Here is a 20,053-nt window from a genome sequence, read left to right on the forward strand (position 1 = left end):
ACAGTATTTAACTGCATTTTATTTTGACCTTTAATTATTAATATAAATTGTTCAATTTATTTCAGCTCACTGTTTTATATTAGGCTATTATATTGCACTTTATTGATTTTTTATTGGACTTTTTCCTCTTTAGTTGAGCTCCAGTCTGTTGGATAATATTTAACTTTAGTCATAATTTTTTTTTTTGCTTGTCTACTGGAAATAATTAAACTAGTTTCTTTAATTTCCCCCCTCTGTAATACAGGAATTTACCCACTTCTGAGTTAAATAAAGAAGATTTTATTTTAAATTCATCCAGCCAGCTGAATCTTAAAACACTGTAAATAACTGCACGGGTTAAAGCGGGCTCCCGAGGCAGCTCTGAACTGAAGCTCATTTTCTACACACCAACTGAAGCTCATTCTCTACACACCTGTCTCCTATATGTTTTTATGGCAAGCCATTTCGGCGTTTTGAATAATCAAACGGCGTTTTTTTACGCCATTTCTTAACCAGACGTGTTAGAAAACTCGCGATATTTGGCTGAAATGGCTTGCTTCCGCAGCCTCTGCAGTTCGAGAAAGTCAGCGGGAGGGGGGAGAGAGAGAGAGATTGAGTTGTGTGTGTGAGAGAACGCCGACGGGAGCGCGCAGCAACGGAGAGAGAAGACCCGTTTGAACGCGAGGAGAGAGAGAGAGAGAGTTTGAGTGCGAGTGGGTGTGAGAGAGAGAGATCGAGAGTGAACGAGAGGAGAGAGAGCGACGACCGTGAGGGTCCGGGTGCCTGAGGGACGGACGACACGGTAAATATAAACGTTACATTTTGAACGCACAGCGGCGCCCGTTACAGCCGTTAAGTTAGCTAATATTCACCTCCTAAAGTCGTCGCGCGCTCCGGAGCCAAATCGTCGGTTCCGTTTTAGCAGATGATGTGCGCGTGAAGACGGAGCGGTACACGGGGCGAGTGAACTTGGGGACTTCTTTTGTACAGTGGGAGGAAAATCACCGCCACCGGACAGCCGTTATATAACGGATGCTTATTAACCGATGTCCGGCGGAGGGTACAAGCCCTGCTCCCTCCGCCAGGCTTCTGCCCCCCGCAGCCACCAGCAGGTAACGTTAAACCGGAGCGCACCGTCCTCTTCGTTCACCAGATGCAGACAGACACATCAGCGCGCGGAGCCGGAGTCTAGGCGCGTGAACAAGCAGGCGGGGGCGCGCATGTCGGGGTTAACGGGTGCATTCGGTCTGAGACGCGCCCCCGTGTGTGTTTTTTACCTGACCCAGTAAAGCTTATCGTCGCTACACACTCAGACACGTGCCTCTCACCAGCTGCCCGCCCCGCAAACACCCCAGCCGGGATTATACACCGGTTATAAGAGGCCGTCCGGTAAAGGCCACGTGAGGTCGCTCACAATATTAATTGTTATATACTGCACGTTGTCAAGGTAGCAGGAGCAATAACCACACTTCCGGATGGGGCGTTTAAAATAAAAGTCGACACAAAGGCGTTTGTTTGACTACTTAACGGTACTTAATCACAATATGACATTATTATAATCTTTAAAATTTATCTGACGGAATTTATTTTGCTACAAAGATATCTGCAGTATTTTATTATATTTTGAATATGCTGGTTATATTTGGGCTTGTAAAATGTCAGGAAACTAAGAAAAACACGTTGTCCATGAAACCCCCAAATTATACCATCTTAAAAAATGTCACAAAAGATTGAAAAACATAAAATCTTTTATTTTAATAGTTTGAATAACTGAATTTTACACAATTTTGACATAAAAGAAAACTAAAGGAACAAGAAAGAGGTGATTTAAGTGGCCATTTTTCTAAATAAAGTTCCACATTAGATAATTTTACAAGTGGGCAATGTTTAGAAATACAATTCCCTTTGAAAAGAAAAATAATACATAAATGAGAAAGTAAATATAAATAAATATAAATTAATTTGTTATAAATCTGAAAATCTACTTCTGTTATCTTTGTCTGTCGATCTCTGTTTTCATTAACATCAAAGCATTTCATGGGTGTGTTTTAAATAACATATCCCTTACTGCTTGAATCCAGAAAGGCCTCTTATCCCAATACTGCTGAAAGAATTTAAGATCTGTTTGTTTATATGTTGAATGTGATGGTAATTATTTTAGAAATTTCATTTCATATCTTTGCAAAATTTGGCTAAAACACTCAACTAGTTAATTATATATAATTTATTAGTTGAGAAATAGAGATTGGGGAATGATATGGATATTAACAATACGTTTAAATGCAATTTCTTTTACAAAATTCTATGCACGATCTAACTGGACATCTTTCTCCAACAACATATACGTTTGATAATGTAAATATCTCAATCTGACAACTTTAAGAACACACAAGATATTAATAATATGTTTCCCACCTTGTGTTCTTTTAACTATAAACATGGTTGTAGTACCTTAGTTTTTGCATATGGTCAAATGTTACACCAGAGGGTGAGGTGTGTTGTGAGTATTTTGTCCTCAGATGACCTGTGTATTTGCAAAATCTGTGAAAAAGTTCTGTGAGTACAGATAACTAAGTGCTACAGTTTGGGAAATGTGCATAATTGTAAACCCAATTTAGAAAAAAAGAATTGGTCAGTGTTTTCATCACTTAAAAGAAAAGTATCGTTTTGCCTTGATTTGTAAAACAACAATAATAACAGGATAAAAACATTTGCAAACAAACAAGGCAATTTATCTTTTTAATAGGATGTAATGCTTTTATTGTGAAAACTAATCACTTGTCACTTATGTTCCTGTCTTGTCGCTGCCTTATTCTCATTACCTTAACCTTCCTCTGAAGCTTTTTCTCTGCGCAACCATTTCTCCTCCCACCAATGCAGGCTTCTGCTTGGGCCTTTGACTAGGGGCTAATTTAAACCACTGCTGACATGAAGACTGGAACAATTTAAATCAGTGTATATTGACTTGCTATAGGAGGGTGAGGTGTGTGTGTGACCTAAATACTTAGGACTTGGAAGAGTTAGTTGGCTTGCAGCCTGGAGTTTGTGCAGGGTGCCCCCGGGAATGGCGGGGTGGATACTGTACAACCATTTCTGCAAAGTTTCCACTCTGTGTTTCTGCTGGTAACCCTGGCCCACCGCCTGTTGTCTTTACAGTAGGTGATGTAAGGCCTGAGCATGAGGAGTGACATACTGTACAATGCATCCTGAGTAAAGCCAGACACACTGGCTGCGCTCACACTGCGCTCGAATCCAGATCACTGCTGAAGTCTACAACACCACATTTTGAAGCTCCTTTTTGGGATGAGTTTCTGACACCTGTCTGAACAAATCACACTCACAAAAGCACAGAAACAACAGACTTCGCACCTAGCACACTAATCCAGGGGTGTTTATCTGAAACAGAGGCCATCCTGTATGGTGTAATCCCCAAAGATCAGCTTATCCCTTTAGCCACTGATTTAATCTGTGATTGAGGTTTATTAAACCAAGAGTCAGTACTGATTTAATTAGTGTTATATGTGGACACTCCAAAACCGCAGTTTCAGTCCTTCCCTCCTTTTTTCTTCAGAGGAGCTGAAAAACAAACAAAAGAAACCTGGCCACTTTATTATGATTTCCATGTCACTTGTTACCTGAACAATTTTTAGAAATTAAAGCTTCTACCAAACTAATGTGACTTGGATTTCATTGTGGAGATTAACCCTTAGGATCAGGATGCTTTCATAACAAGTAGTCCAAATCATAGACTGACATATTAGCAACCAACCTCGTGATGTGGACGCTTTCGCTTTGATGAAGTTTGATCTGTTTTCGGTCTCTTCTTCCTGCAACATGATGGCATTCCTCTGCCCATCGGAGACCCTCAACATGAACAGTTTCCCTGTGCTCATGTGTTTATATTAGTCAAGCCGTACCTTTGTGCTTTGTGGGTCAGAGTAGAGATGTAGGAAGTTTAGGCTTTGCATGCATATCTGATTTTATTACTCGCCATATATTTGTATTTTATAGCTTATTTAATCTTGTGTGTACCTGCCCGCGGGTAGCTAAATCTGTAACAGGAAAGCTTTTCTCTTGTGAACAGTTCCTGAAAAATAGAGAATAAAACTAAACTGAAGTCACTTATTTAAGCTTGCAACTCCCCAAGAACTGGTCTGTCTGAGGACAGATCTCAAGACTGGTTTATCCCCGGTTTCAAAAGTGAAGCCAGTGTGGAAGTGTTTTAAATTTGCATTCTTTTAATGACTTGGAGCAAAAAGCCACCCAGATGTATTGAAGTCTATGGGAAAATTAACACCACTAAACACTTTCCCCATGAGTTTATGGTCTCCGTTGCTGTTTTTATTTCATATTAAATGAAAACAATTGTTGATTTTGTAAGTTATAGCTGAGTGCACTGAAGGAGAATGAAACAGAGTTATTTTTTCTATGATCTGACAAGCATCTGCCTCACGAGCGTATGACTCTTTTAAAATATAGTCTGGTTTGACCAATATCTGTACACCCAGTTAAAGTTCCTCTTGTAAGGAGAAAGTTAAGATATAAAAAAGATCCTAAAAATGGTTAATAGAACCATTAGTAGTTAATAGAATGATGAAAATTTCATCTGCTTTGGAAACACCTGACATAGCCCTAAAGCTATTAAAAAAAGCATTGTTAGAGTACTTTTGCATTAAGAGGTCATAACACTGAATAATGGTCACCGTTTGAGCATAGATTTTTGCATTTCTTACATAACTTGTGTTAGTCTTAGTATACTTAACAATATTGCCATAAAAACAAGATTAGCAAGCAGATGCTAGGACATATTCTGACATCTGATGGGAAGAGTCAGTCCTAATAAGGCTCTCTTTCAGTGTCTAAGTGTCTGTCACAGGCATGTCTGGCTTGGTTTTAAGGCATTTCATGTTAGGGCAGGGTAAAACCAGCGTCTTTCCACAAGCAAATCTTGCCACTCAGCAGCCATGAAGTGCCTCCAAATACTAGATTAGTTATTTAAACCAGGACTGACAAAGATGCATCCAAATCAATAGTTCTTCATTTTTGTGATAACATGCATTTCCATTCCCGATGTTGGGTTTATTAGAAAAGGGTGAAAATAGATAGAAATGAATGCCATTTCTTGATCTAGAGGTTTTAAGTAAGTTTCAATAATAAAGATATTTTTGCACAGTTCTTATCTAAACCAGGTTTACACACACACAAACTCTAACCCTTATAATAATTCAGACAGCCTGCATTTTAAATTAAAATTGGCCATGTAAGACTTGAGTGCAACCTCAAGATATAATAGGAAAAAAATCAGAATAAATTAAAAATAACCTAAACATTTGAAAGTTATGAGAATAAAATGGGGGATACCTAAAACTGTCAGAGTTAAAAGAAAATCTGTAAGATTATTTCTAAATAAGTGATAAAATAGACAGCAATTTAAAAGTAGACGTAACAAGCAGGACCCCTCTTTTAGTGAAAGGTGCAAACCGTCAGCGCATTTTTTCCTAAAGATCAAAGGCTGTGCACTAAGGACAACAGTTATGGGACGTGATGGAGTGATGAAAGGCTTTAAAGGAAATAAATCACACCTAAAACAAACAAGCTGCCAGGGCAGAGTAATTTGAACTGGTGTAGGATGTTCACTCGTTTCTGCTGCACTTTGAACAATTGCAATAAGCTTACTTAGAGGAATACAAGCATGCAGGACTATGCATTTGAAGGTTTCTGTGTTTTTCCACTATGATCTGTTTGCAAATGGAATGACCATAAACTCAATGAATGTGGAAAAGCTGAGATATAATTTGTTTATTTCAAGGTATCTCAAGTTTTGTGTCATCTATTTTGCAAATCAATCAATTAATTTGAGTTTTCTGCTAAAATTTAAGGGATTGGGGTGAAGGGTTTCTTTCAGCTCGGCGTAAGGTTTCAGCTTTTTAAAATCTTGGCAGTGACCTAGGTGAATGTTTTCAAAATACTGCTTTATACTTAAATTATGCAGCGGTTTTATTAGTCCAGGTCAGTTAAGATCAAATTGTGCTGCATGTGGCGCATAAACTAAAAAGAGGTATAATAAACTTTATTTTCAACAATCACTGGGGCACAGAAACTATACTCACCAGTCAAATCTGATAAAAAGAAATCAAACAAACAAAAAAACAAACACAAAGTTTGCTGACTTTGCCCCTAGTTATACTTCTCCCTCCATCTTCCTCCCATAGATATCAGTTAGGTATTCTTTGAATGCCAGGACTCTCTCTTATAATGCCTTTGCTGAAACATAGAGGGACTGAAATGTGATCGCAATCAGTGTTTTAATCTCCCAAGAAGAGCTGCGTCAATAGAGCTGTAATGCTTTCTTTGTTTGCTATCTTAAAATCTGTTTTTTTTCCTGTTTGTATCCCTTACATGCAATTTTAAACTGTGAACAGACATGCGCGCAATAGCTTGTTATTCTGCTACAGCGTGTTTTCCAATAATTGTTCGTAAATACCCCTGTAATACACCTAAGTGCCTACAATCTGCCAAAACAGCTGGTAAAAAAACCTTTAGGGCTCACATTTCAAGCCATATGTTTATTAAAAAAAACAGGATTTTATCTTAAAAACATCTTCTGCGGTTATAAAACTGTCCCTGTGCTCACTTTGCTTTGTTCCTGCTACTTGGTTTCGTCATTAATTACCTTCCATATAACAAAAAATGTTAATGACAACGATGAGATGAGAGGGTGATGAAATGAGAGCCAATATGAGTTCGAGTACTTACAAGGTCACACATGGTTGCCTCTCCACTGAACACCTTTCTCACTGCTGCCTTCCACTCAACCATTCGAGCTCAATAATGAGACACAATGTCCTAGAAAAAGGTTAATTGTTTATCAAATAAAAGCCAAAATTGAATGCTTCCCATATATGATAGAGTCTGCTTTATGTCATTGTAATATGAGTATCTGTGGGTTTTAAACTGTTAGACAAAGCAAAAAAATGTAAGATCAAATAAAACTTGTTATGGATATTTATGGAAATTTTTCTTACTTGTTTGTTGTTTTATATTTTCTTCAATTATAACCCCCCCAAAATATTATATAAACAATTATTGTCAAACATGCCTCAAAAATGCAGAAAATGTAGGACATATAGGAAAAAGAACCAAAACTAAATAAAACATGATACATCACTGAAAAATACTTCTGTATTGATAGTTGTTGGATACAGTGTGATTGGTACCACAAGTACACAGATCTTTGTCATGCTTGTGGTCAGGATTTTGATTTGGCCTTATCTGCAGTCTGAATGCAGCCACTTTGTCTAATAAAATGGGACAGTTTCATCAGGTTGCATCAATCACTCTGTGACAGCAGTGATGACAGCTACCCTGATTCCAGCAGACTACTCTGAAGACACCTGCATGTCTGTTAATATGTCAGGGCTTAGAAGCTGCTTTTATGCTTCCACCTGCCAAGCACAGTTCACAGAGCCATACCTGTAGTTTACCTGTAATGTGTGTGCAGCTGAGAAAGTAAGAAAAAGAAAGATGTCAGTCACATGCTGAGCATGATTCCTTACTCAGACCTGACAAATATGCTCCAGCTGTACGTGTACTTATGTGTGTGTGTGTTTGTGTGTGTTTTGTCTTTCTTCCCGCAGGAGAGGGGGAGGTCTGAGGGAGCGCGTTATTGTCTGACAGACCGAGACAGGTTGAATGAAGCTGCACCTGGTGCTTCTGAGGGCATTTCCCATGTTTTGATTTGCTCTGTTTTTTTAACTTTCTAAACTTGGTTTCACCGAGCTGTTCCCTGCCATGCCGTCCAACAGTCCTGCTACTGGTGAACCACCCCAGACGCCAGAGAACGACACTTCTAACGATGTGGTGAGCAGGAGCTTCAATATAAATAATAATACTGTATTTACGGAAACAGTCTAACTGAATCAGAGTAGCAGTTATGTCTGTCACCGTGTGAAATTTTCACTACGAGATTATTGTAGTCAGAAGAATTCACAATAAAAATGTTATCACAATAAGAGCTACAAAAGCTAGAATGTTAAAAATTGTAGCTAAATAGATTAACTGAAAAGATCTAAGCCTGATTGCTAACTCAAATTTGTACATATATGCATGTGTAGAAGCTTTTATTTTTAAAATCTGATACCTTAAAGCTTCCTGGAATAACTAGAGCTTGTATTGAGATAATCTGACATGTTTGGGATGAACCTGATAACTTTTAACAACTATCTAAGGTCTTTAAAGTTGAAAACCTCAGAGAAAAAGCATCATGACGAAAAACTGACTACAAACTGGTAAACATAGCTAAGTCTGGGTTTTATTTTGAAAATCTGACATATTTTTAAAAGCAGTTGTCTCACTTGTTGACTATAGAGAAATTTACAAAAAGTACAAATACAATGCCGGCATATCCTAACACTTCTGGAAGAGTCCTAGAAGTACAACAAACGTAAAAATAAAAATATTGCATTTAGAAGAGACATGAGTGTGCCAAAACAATGAAAGTACCTTCACATTAAAACATGAATTATGAAACACTCTCCAAAAGCCATAAAAACTGCGACAGTGTCCAAAGTACTGTGATAAATCCATTAGGCAGTATATTGATGAATAACCCGTTAATAAAGGCTTGAGTTATTTAAATTATGAAACATTACATCAGTTTTATACTAATTGTCTTGTATGGAGTGACAACAGTAATTATGTGTTACTGTATAATGTACAATATTTACCTCTTTAAACAGTTTTGTAAAACTAAATGATTATGTATTGGAAACACTTAAGTAAAGTACCCAAACTCAGCTGTAACCCTTGTACAGTTCAGCTCCTGCTGCTTCTGTCACTTTTATCATCACTGCTTCTATTATTATACATATTGAAGGAGTACTACTACTGTTATTTTTGCTGCCACAGATATTATTACAGCCACCACCTCTTTTACTACAGCTGTCATTACCACCACTACTTTGGCTTCTTAGCTCATGGTTGAGAGCTTTTTTTAGCCAGCGCTCACAGAGAAGCTGGCAAGTCTGACTGTGTGTTTGTAATAACTAAACTTGTAGTGTTTTTTTATTTACATTCACTACAGGCCTTTCTACTTTCCACACTGTTGTTTGACCACATGTACAGTAAACGAGACGAGTGCAGGGTTTAGACTTTCAAATGGTCTTTAATTTTTTTTTTAAAATTTTGGACACAAGTAAGGAGACAGGTGAAAAATGGCTCCATTCATTTGTTTTACTGCAGCCCAGGGTGGCCCTCGTCAATCTGTGAGAAATTTGTAGTTTATTCTATAGTCGTGTTGTTATAAAAAGGCCCACCTCAGTTGCCAGCTTCCCCATTCACATGATGGCATCAGACCAAAACAAAGTTTCCCTTATAGAGCTGTTCTTTCTAACTTCCTAAGGTCTAACTCTCTCATAAAGAGTCGAGCAAAGCCAAGAGAGAAATCGGAGGAAGTCTCAGTTTGAAGACAGAGGGGAAGTGATGGCAAGGAGACACATAAAAGAGGTGTGGGAACCTGACTCATGCCAACTGTAATCTATTGAACAAGACAGGAGCCAGAGGTGCCGGCAGAATCGCTCAGAGAGTAGCTAGCAAGTGTTTTCAGAAAATTTGCCCTTTATGCAAACAGATGGCAGTCTGCTAGTGAGCAAAGCATTCACAAGGAGGTTTTTGGTGTGGCGCTGTATATAAGTTTGCAATCAGTTTCACTTAGCAACTGCTAAGTGGTTGCCAAATGGTTGGTCACCAGTCTCCTGTCTTGTACTACTGGGGCCTTATCCATTTGACCCTTAAGAGTCACATGTCCGAAAAATGTTGAAAGGTTAATTTCATGTAATTGGTGGTCACTGCAAAACCTGAAATGCAGAGATTCCCAAAGTGTTGACTGTTTGTCTTTTATGTGTCCCCTAACACAAAATTATATTGTAGCTTTCATAGTAATGATAATACATTTTATTTGATTTCTCTTTTCAAAACACAGAAAACAACGTCAACTTACATCATGAAATTTACAACTAGAACAACATTAAGAGAGATTAAAATCCTAGAATGATATGAGTGCAAAACATATAAAATTTAAAAAACTTGATAGTTAAAGTTGATATACTGATGTGAACAGGCAATGTTTCGGACTATGATTTAACTAGTCTAGCTGACAGAGTTGAAGTTGAAGATGAAGCGCAGCGCAGCTAAATACCTTTAAATCCATTGTTGTTATTAACAGCAGCTATTGCCCTTCAAATATATTTGCATCGCATTAGTAAGACGATGCAGCCAAAATGCATATCAAAGTATATTAAACAGTTAAGATAGTAAAAAAATCACATCTGAAGGGCGCCACTGACAAGAGCTACTAACATGCAGAGGATAGAACAGCAAGATAAAGTAAGAAATGGATGATTCAATTAAATGCACATACAAATCGTGCTAGTTGGGAGTTTATGTAAAGTCGGCTGTGCAAATTCATTCTTGCAAGCTGAACATATGTTTATAGGTTGCATGCCATCCACAATTTTCTGCATGGTAATATACAATCACAGGCTTTCAATACTTCACCAGCAAACCTGTGAGCCCACAGATTTCTTAGGTGCTGCTCCTTTTCCCGAAATCACCAATCAGAGCTAAGGATGAGCTCTGACAAAGTAGATCATCTTTCTTCTCTAATGCCTGTGCCTGTCAGCATTTACAATACGGATATGCTTACAAAGACAGTTTGATGACTGTTAAAAGGTGTGCCCCGGGCGTAACAGCGATATGTAACATCCTAATCATGTGAAAAAAAAAAGGTTTTATTTCATTTCCACAGCATTTTGTTTAAAAATAAGTTATTTGTGTTTCTGACCAAGTGTGGAGTGTTTATTACCTTCTAGATGTGGGTTTAAACATCCCTTTAGCCACCTACCTGATCTCTCCTGGTGTATGCTGTGAATGCAGAACTAGTAATAACAGTACACAAATTCAGACAGTTTCTCTTTGACGGTATATACGAGGTGCAATCAAAAAGCTCCTCAACCATACCTATAAAAAGCAAAAGCTATAAAAAGCAAAAACCTTTTGGCTTCAAGGTTATCTCCATGTGGAGCTGCACCACTCCATTGTCCTTCAGAAAGCTAAGTCTTCGATTTCAGAAAGAGGATGAAGCCAAGTCTCACAAGCTGGGCTGGAGTACAGGGTTCCCCACAGATTCTTTTGAGTTTGGGGCCAGTGGTGGCGTTGTTACTTAAAAAAGTAATGCATTGCGCATTGTGCACCACTTTAAAAAAAGGAATGCGGTATTTTACCTGTTGTTTGCACCACACTGGCGGCACAGAACACTGCTTTTGCCTCCGTGACTACAAACACGCAAATTACCAACTCCGGAAGACAATTAAAGCAGCCAAATGTGAGTTCAGGAACAGAGCGGAACAACAATTTGACAATCCTCGGAGAATGTGGCAGGTACGAAGCGCTTACCCCCATCGTGAGCAAATGCTTTGAGAGGCTGGTTGGGGACTTCATCTGCTCTGCACTACCCAACTCATTGGACCCTCTACAATTTGCAAACCGCCACAACAGGTCCACTGATGACGATATAGCCCTGACACTACATACTGCTCTCTCGCAGGTGGAGAAAAGGGACATGTATGTGAGAATGTTTTTTGTACATTACAGCTCAGCATTCAGTACCATCGTTCCCTTGAAGCTGGACAGGAAACTGCAGGACCTAGGATTGAGTACCTCTCTCTGCAGCTGGATTCTTAACTTTTAGTCTGACAGACGCAAAGTGGTCAGACTGGGCAGCATCACCTCATCCCCCGTCATAATGAATACTGGTGCACAACAGGGGTGTGTACTGAGCCCTCTCCTGTACTCACTCTACACCTACGACTGCACGGCCACTAGCAACTCCAACATCATTGTGAAGTTTGCAGACAACACAACAGTGGTGGGTCTTATCACCAAAGGTGATGAAATGGCTTACAGGGAGGAGGTCAGCGCCCTGACACACTGTTGGCGAGAGAACCGTCTCACTCTCAACATCACAAAAACAAACGAGTTGATAGTACACTTCTGGAGAAGTAGAGAAGCACACAACAACATTACCATCAACGGCGCTGCAGTGAAGCGAGTGAGCAGCTTCCGTTTCCTAGTTGTACATCTGGCAGAGGATCTCACTGTCATGGTCCTGGGCCATGTGGGCCCAGTATTCTTAGTTTTCATGTATTTTTGTATTTTGTTCCTTATTTAGGCCATGCTTCCTGGGTTGATCTGTTACGTTGTTCCTTATGTGTTTTCCCGTTGTGACTCTCACCCCCTGTGTGCCCCTCTGTGTATCTGAGCCCTCGTCTCTCCTTATGTTTTATTCCATGTTTCCCCAGCCCGTTATGTCTGTGTTTTCCCCGTGCTCTCTCTCCTCCTGTCTGAACCTCTGTGCACTTCCTGTTTACTTTGTGACTCTCACGCCTGTACATGTCATGTTCAGTTCACCCCGCCCTGTCTCGTTATGATTATCAGCGTCACCTGTGTTCCCCGTGTGTTCAAACTTTCCTCGTTTACCCTCTGTGTATTTCTGTCTGCGTCTCCCTCTGTTCGGCGTCGCGTTCTCCCTCATGCCGTGTGTGGTTCTCCCCGTGTCTTCCGGTATATGTTACTTTAGCTTTTCCCAGTTTAGTGTAGTTTTGCATTGCTTTTGTATCATCGTTATTGTTTATCACCTGTCAGCAATAAAGCTGCATTTTGAGTTTATCCCCCGTGTCTGTGAGTTTGCAATTTGGGTCCTCATCCTGCCTGCCACACGGCCGAATCATGACACTCACATGGTCTGTTCACACGAACAAAAAAGTTCACTTCACATATATGCCATTTCTTTTGCTCAATAGTCATGCTGCTGACCTCTGTCTATTTTACTTTGTATATATGTATATATATACACACACACTCACACATATATGTATATATATATACACACACACACTCACACACACACATATGTATATATATACACACACACACACTCACACACACACACATATATATGTGTGTGTGTGTGTTTGGTATATATATTTAGTAATATGCATACATTCTTATATTTGTAAATATATTTATTATAATTCTCACATTCCTGTTCTTATATTTGGTTTGTATCTTATGTTTCTTGTGTTTTGCACACAAGAATTTCACCCACATGTGCTGTACCAGTGTACCAGCACATGTGATGTGACAAAAAAAGTGATTTGATTTGATTAAATTTTTTTGCACTGCTCACTGCATGTGGCAGCACAGTAGCAGATAGTTAGCAGTATTGTCTAAGAATAAGAAGGGCCATAGCTTGAATCCTGGTGGGAGTTTTATTCACTGAAGTGTCCTTTGGGTACTTCCGCTTCTTCCTGCAGTCCAAAGCCATTGATATGAGGTAAATAATGTGCTTGAAATGTATAGAGTAAAGTGCTGTTTGACTGTGTGGTTAAAATGTGGCTTGTAGTCTAAAGTGTTTATAGTATGCAGCAAGACTGGACAAGCACTGTATAAATGTAAGTAGATTAAATTACTCCATAGCATGGCCTGAAATACAAAGTCGGATAGTTATCAGTTAACAGTGCAAATCTTAGGCGACAGGCCCATTCACTGACACAAATTGTTTTGCCAATGTGTTTTGGACACACACACACTCTTTTAGTGTTTACTTATAAACACAAAGTTGACAACCACTTGAAAGAGTACTTCACAGTGATTACCACACGACTCTGTGTAGAGGCTAAAATGCTACAAGCCTGACAGCTCATTACTGCTGTAGTCACCTGTTGATTATCAGGCTCTGGCTGCTTGGCATACACTCAGCTTCACCATCACTCTGAGTTCTTTGTGACATTTGTGTTAGCCTGCTGTCTGTGCAGATGCTTCCTTATTGTTGTCTGTTAGCAGCACTGTATTGTTGTTACTGTCCTGGATTCAATTTGTATTTCACTCTTTTTATTTCATGCATTAAAAATAAAAATAATCTTCACCTCTCCATTCCTCAAAAGCTGTAGACCCCCAAAATATTTTCCTCCTCCCTGAAGGGTTATCTTAAATAGGTCAAGTAACCAAAAGAGAAAAGGCCTGCTTGGTGATTTTTTACTTCTATCTGCCATTTTACACATATTAAAAAAAACCTCTATAACTGTCACAAGGGGTAGTGGAGAACTGAAAAGCAGAGCGGCACAACAGGTGGAGAGCACGAGCTTGATCTGGGACACGTTATGAATGTGCATGTTGTGCGGTAACTTGAGGCGAACAGACACGGGGTTGACAATGCCATGTATGGCAAAAGGGCCGATGAACTGGTGTGACAGTTTTTTTTGATTCAACCCACAAAGTGAGTAGACAGCCATACCTGTGGTCCCACAGCATACTCCGGGGCCAGGTGTCCGATGGCAGTCAGCAAGCGCCTTGTTCGTTCTTTAGTCCGGAGTAGGGTGGCCCGAGTCGCACGCCAGGCACGGCAGCACCTGCGGAGGTGAGCTTGCACAGATGGAACGGAGTGCTCACCTTCGATGGCAGGAACCAAAGGTGGTTGGTATCTCAGGGATGCTTTAAAAGGAGACTTTCCAGTGGCGGCGGAGGTGTGGCTGTTATGCGCATACTCAATCCATGGAAGCTGTTCACTCCAGGTCGACTGGTTATGGGAAGAGACGCAGCGGAGGCTCAAGCTCCCGGGTAGCTTGCTCAGATTATCCATTGCTCTGTGGGTGAAAGATGATGAAGAGAGACTGACCTTTGCGCCCAGAGCAGAGCAGAACTCCTTCCACACACGTGATGTAAACTGCAGCCCTCTGTCTGAAATGATGTCCTCAGGGAACACCCACTTGTTCAAGGAGCCTGAACACGTGGGTGGTGAGGTGCCGGGCCGTCTCCAAGGCAGTGGAAAGTTTCGGAAGGGTGACGAAATAAGCTGCTTTGGAGGAACGGTCGACAATGGTTAGAATTGTAGTATTACCCGTAGAGGGCGGTAATCCAGTGATGAAATCCAAGGAGATATGCAACCATGAGTGAGCTGACGTGGGGAGAGGCTGAAGAAGGCCCGACGGAGGACGGTTGGAAAGTTTATTCTGAGCCCATGTAGAACAGGCTGACAAAAATTCCCTGGCATCTTTAGTTATAGTGGGCCACCAAAAGTAGCGTCAGAGGAAGGATATGGTGTGGAGGACCCCCGGGTGGCACTAGAAACAGGCGGTGTGAGCCCACTGGAGAACCTGGGGGCGGACAGATGTAGGAACGAAGAGGCGGCCGGGTGGGCAGGTTCCTGGATCTGGCTCAGATTCTTGTGCCTCCTGGATGAGTGGCTCGATCTCCCATGACACGGCCCCAATTACGCAGGCGGGAGAATGGGCTCGGGGTCCGATTCCTCTTCTGTGGTGGAGAACTGCCGGGAAAGGTGGTCCGGCTTCACATTCCGTGATCCTGGCCTGTAGGTGATAGTAAAATCAAAGCAGGTAAAGAACAAAGCCCACCTAGCCTGCCGGGAGTTGAGACGTCTGGCCGAACGAATTCTTATCCTTTTTGTCAATGTGTGGGTTGTGGAGCACAAGCCAGGAGTGGCCTAATACTAGCAGGGTGAGCGGTGCCTTGAATGCAAAAAACAAATTCTCTCTGTGTGATTACCCAAAAGAGAGAGAGAGAGAGGCTCTGAAACATGGGTAATGCCGGGTAGACGCTGACCTGACAGTGCATGAACACGGAGAGGGTTTGGCAGTGTTTCTAGCGGCAAGCGAGCTGTCAGTGAAATTCGACTCCACTCCAGAGTCGATGAGAACAGAGAGAGAATAGGGCTTTGGAGCGTGATGCCACGCCCCCTCCCACCATGACAGTAGGCCAAACAAAGCACACGGAAGCGTCAGCTATGGTTCGTACGTACTGTGTTGTCAGTTGCAACATTAGATCACACGATAGGGAAGGCAAGAAGCTGGAAAATGGGCTCTCTTTTCATCGTTTCCCCTCCTGGAGGCAACGGGAGGGATCTCATGTATCCGATATTACTAAACGAAGACGTCAGGCTTGGATTGCAGCGGTCAGACGAGCGGATATCGAGTTCTCTGCCATCCCCAATTTTTTGTTGGTTTGCTCGCGGCATTTTCTTTCCGGTGAGTTCTAAATAAATTCATATCTCGCTTAATAGGCTTTTAGTGTTATTTTGAATGCGCTGAGGTCATAGATAATTAGATAAAACATCCTAATGTGTGATGCTGCAGAACCAGTAGCTTGACGGAGTAGCTTATTATTTGGCATTATTGCAGGCAAACCAGCATATGAAATATGAAACAGAAAAGAAAAGTATGTTTATTTTTTTTATTCAAGATCTGTTCACGTGTACTTAGCAAGTACATACACATGAAATGCAAACTATTTACATGGCAACGCACAGCTGGCAACCTCTGGCTGTATCTTGGTCATATGGTCAACGTACTCACAACGTGGAGGTTTAAAAACGGCCAAATCTTGTACCCAACCGTTTGTGAATTAGATGTGCGCCTCCAGGAATTTATAATTCCGAAAATGATTCGCCGTGTATGCGCTGACTCCACAGACAAGGTACACGAAGATATCGGGATAGGACAACGGCGGTAGGCTGTCTGGTTTTCCACTCCACTGCCTTTTTTCATACGGGTCCACATTACCGATGCACACTATTTTTTCCAAGTACCGTCTCTTGGCGTCTGGGCGCAATCGATCGCGATACAGCCCTTTGTCTTTTGCGCTGATTTTAAGCATAGTTCTGGCAGTCCTGCTTCCAACACAGTGTGTTTGTTTTGATTTGTGGTCTTCTGATATGGATTCAACCCAAGCGTGCATGTGAACTCCGGTGCGCACGTACTCGATCATGCACTCGATCACGAAGCATCAGTTCATTTTTGAGTCAGCGCGCGATCCTGGAGTAATTTTAGCACCATCATTAGAAAAAACTTGTGGCTGCTGACGAAACTGGAAAGAACATTGAGTGAGGAAGCCAGCACATTTGCCAAGTTCTCCAGAAAAAGCTCTAGGTGTAGGTAGGAATCTGTCTAATAGAACAGGTGTAGGAGCTGGTGCTGTGGCACTTACGGTTGGAGCTGCTGTCTCCTGCGGGGGTGCAGTGGCGGGTGGATTTACCGCCAGAGGTGTTCGCTGGGCTACAGCCTGTGTGAGGTTTGCAAGCTCACCTCGAATATTGGTAAACATCTGCTCATTACGCTCCAGCATTCAGAATCAGAATCAGAATACTTTATTGATCCCTGGGGGAAATTATTTTTTGCCACCAATGTGGCGAGAGTGGGGGTCGAGGCCGCTGAATCTGCTGAGTCCATTTTGTGGCTGGATGATTCTGTCAGAAGCGGTAGCGGAGACTCAAGCGCAGAGTAACACAAGTTAACAACATAACTGATTGCGAACTGTAATGTGATTACTGAATAAAGAACTGCGTTACCTAAAAAAAATTGTGTTTGTTCAGCCAACACTAGTGAGGTCAATGGGCACTTAAGTTTTCTTTTTTTGTGATAATAAATAATGGGCAGTAATCATCTGTCTCACTACGGGGTTAGAACGATGCCACCTTAAAATGAAACTAAAAAGAAATATTGTAACTGCAATAAATATACTGAAAAATCTTGTATTGAAAGTAAAAAAAAATTGATAGTAAAAAATGATTAATTGAAACTTTACATTTTTTGTTTTCGCTTACATTTTTTTTTTTTAGTTTCAATCCATTTTTGTCAGTCTCAATCCTTTTATTTCAGTTTCAATTTGCTGGCACTGTTTTGGCGTCCAGGAGCATGCTTGAGGGGCGGCGATTCTGACCCAAATGTATTTGTATACATTATAGTGCTGACCAATGACTGTAGAAAATAATAACGACTTAGCGGCTGCAGTCACGGACAAACTTGTATGTGTGGCTGTTCTGGAATGGCAGATGCTGAGAGGTTCAACGTTTACGTTACCGACTGTTTCAAACTGACAGCCTGATGTGTTCTTCAAAAAACTGGACTACCCAACAGAAGGACCAGATTTTCGGTAAGTTAAATGTGTTTGTAAGCTAATCTATAACTAATGTCCTTAGCTAGCTAGCTAGCTAAGATGAGCACTTGGCTGTTGGGAAAACTTGTTTTGTAAAGTTCATTTAGCTGATCTGTGCAGGTGATTTGACTAAAGAAATCAAGATTAAAGCACCCGGCTGCTCAGTCACTAACTGCCGTTACTGTATTATTATTACGAGTATTATACTGTAAGAGGATCAGGCTGGACTCTGCTTCAGCTCCTGTGCAGAGCTGATTATTAAATATGTGCAAACAGCAGCATGTTTTCTGTTTTCTTGCCCCATCTGTAAGGACAGTAACACCAACTTTAAAAAAGCTGGCACTTCAGCAACCCCTCAGTAACTACGGATTAAATATCCGTCCATCCATCTATCCATCCATCGATCTTTGTCCGCTTATCCAGGGCCAGGTTGTGGGGGCAGCAGCCTAAGCACAGAAGCTCAGACCTCCCTCTCCCCAGCCACCTCCTTCAGCTTGTCCAGGGGAACACCAAGGCGTTCCCAGGCCAGCCAAGAGATATCTCTCCAGCGTGTCCTGGGTCTGCCCTGGGGCCTCCTCCCAGTGAAAAATGCCTGGAACACCTCACCCAGGAGGCGGCCATGAGGCATCCTTGTCAGATGCCTCAACAACCTCAACTGGCTCCTTTCGATGTGGAAGAGCAGGGGCTCTACTCTGAGCCCCTCCCGGATGGCTGAACTTCTCACCCTGTCTCTCAGGGAGAGTCCAGCCACCCTTCAGAGGAAGCTCATTTCTGCCGCTTGTATCCATGATCTCGTTCTTTCGGTCACCACCCACAGCTCATGACTATAGGTGAGGGAGATTAACCAGTAAATTGAGCGTTGTTTTTACACTCAGCTCTCTCTTCACCACAACGGGCTGGTACAGCGTCCACATCACTGCAGCCCCAGCACCAATCCGTCTGTCGATCTTCGGGTCCCTTCTCCCGTCACTCGTGAACCCATATAGACACACAATACGGTAATATTATGTTGAAGCATGGAACGTATTACTCTGCGAAGCTCCTGACTATGGTAGCCGTAATGCTCCAACAATCCATCAAAACATTTTGGCAGATTTTTGAGAGCCATGTACCACATAAAATCAATTCGCGGTCAGTAAGCACAACCAGAATTCATACATAGAGCACACTTTTGAGAAAATTAAAGGATTTTAAGTGCACCTTATAGTCCGAAAAATACATTTCTAAAAAAGTTCTTGTGCTTAAAGTGCTTCACTGAGCTGAAATTTAAAATTAAAATATCTCAAGATATATAAAATAAAAAGAAAGTCAAAATTACAAGTGCCTCAAAGGCTTCGAACTTAACATCTTAGTATCTGAACATCTTACCTTGGGCATGGGCATCTGAGAGGCTACGCCCTTGACTATCTCTGATTGGTTTAGACCATAATGTGTGTCTGGGCATAATGTGTGTCTGTTGTTGACCACACAGAGACTTTCAGAGTTCGACCGGTGCGACCTAGGATTTGGCAGAACATTAGCACATTGGCGGAATGTGCAGATGTCGCTGTGCGCTATTGGATTATTATTCCCCTTTTTGCACGACCAGCTCCCGATCATCAATCTTATGGTTGCAAGAAAATCAAACCTGTTTGAAATCCTGTCACCCCTTGTGAGAGTTTCAACACAACCTCTCACACTGTGCACGCGCAAACACAGAAATGGAAGTGAAAAAGTCAGAATAGCGCCGCAGTGCAGGGTGTGATCTGGGCACAAGTGATGGATGCCCAGCTTGTATAACTTTGGCAAGCTCATCCGAGGCTTTTCGATGTGACCTCATAAAATTATCACGACCACAACAACCATGAAAACAGTTGGATGGACATTGCTGCTCAATTGCAGCTGCCTGGTCAATGTTTTTACATTAGCAATTTAGCAAAGTTGATGGTGGTGTGTGTGTCTGTGCAAGTGAAAGACTGAGAGGGAGAGAGAGGGAGAGCGAGAGACAGATTTTGTGTTATCAGGTTTATGTTATGGACGCAGGTCGCATCAGAGCATTGGGCCGTATAGTGTGAGACCATGCATCATGACC

The 20,053-nt window shown here is 41.4% G+C and overlaps 1 protein-coding gene across 7 annotated transcripts in view; it reads left to right on the forward strand.

Annotated features, from left to right (window-relative positions):
* Window positions 1–544: 544 nt before the first annotated feature.
* LOC113006752 (DNA (cytosine-5)-methyltransferase 3A-like) overlaps window positions 545–20,053 on the forward strand; it is a 94,079-nt gene continuing 74,570 nt past the window's right edge. For 3 of the 7 annotated variants that reach the window (XM_026142905.1, XM_026142907.1, XM_026142908.1), the window contains exons 1-2: window positions 546–781; window positions 7,617–7,839. In XM_026142905.1, the coding sequence (XP_025998690.1) occupies window positions 7,771–7,839 (69 nt within the window). In that variant the 5' untranslated portion in view covers window positions 546–781; window positions 7,617–7,770. The other 4 variants (XM_026142909.1, XM_026142910.1, XM_026142914.1 and 1 more) reach the window with 3 other exon arrangements.

The sequence above is a fragment of the Astatotilapia calliptera genome, chromosome 15 (genome assembly GCF_900246225.1).
Source record: "Astatotilapia calliptera chromosome 15, fAstCal1.2, whole genome shotgun sequence".
NCBI classification, from domain to species: Eukaryota; Metazoa; Chordata; class Actinopteri; order Cichliformes; family Cichlidae; genus Astatotilapia; species Astatotilapia calliptera.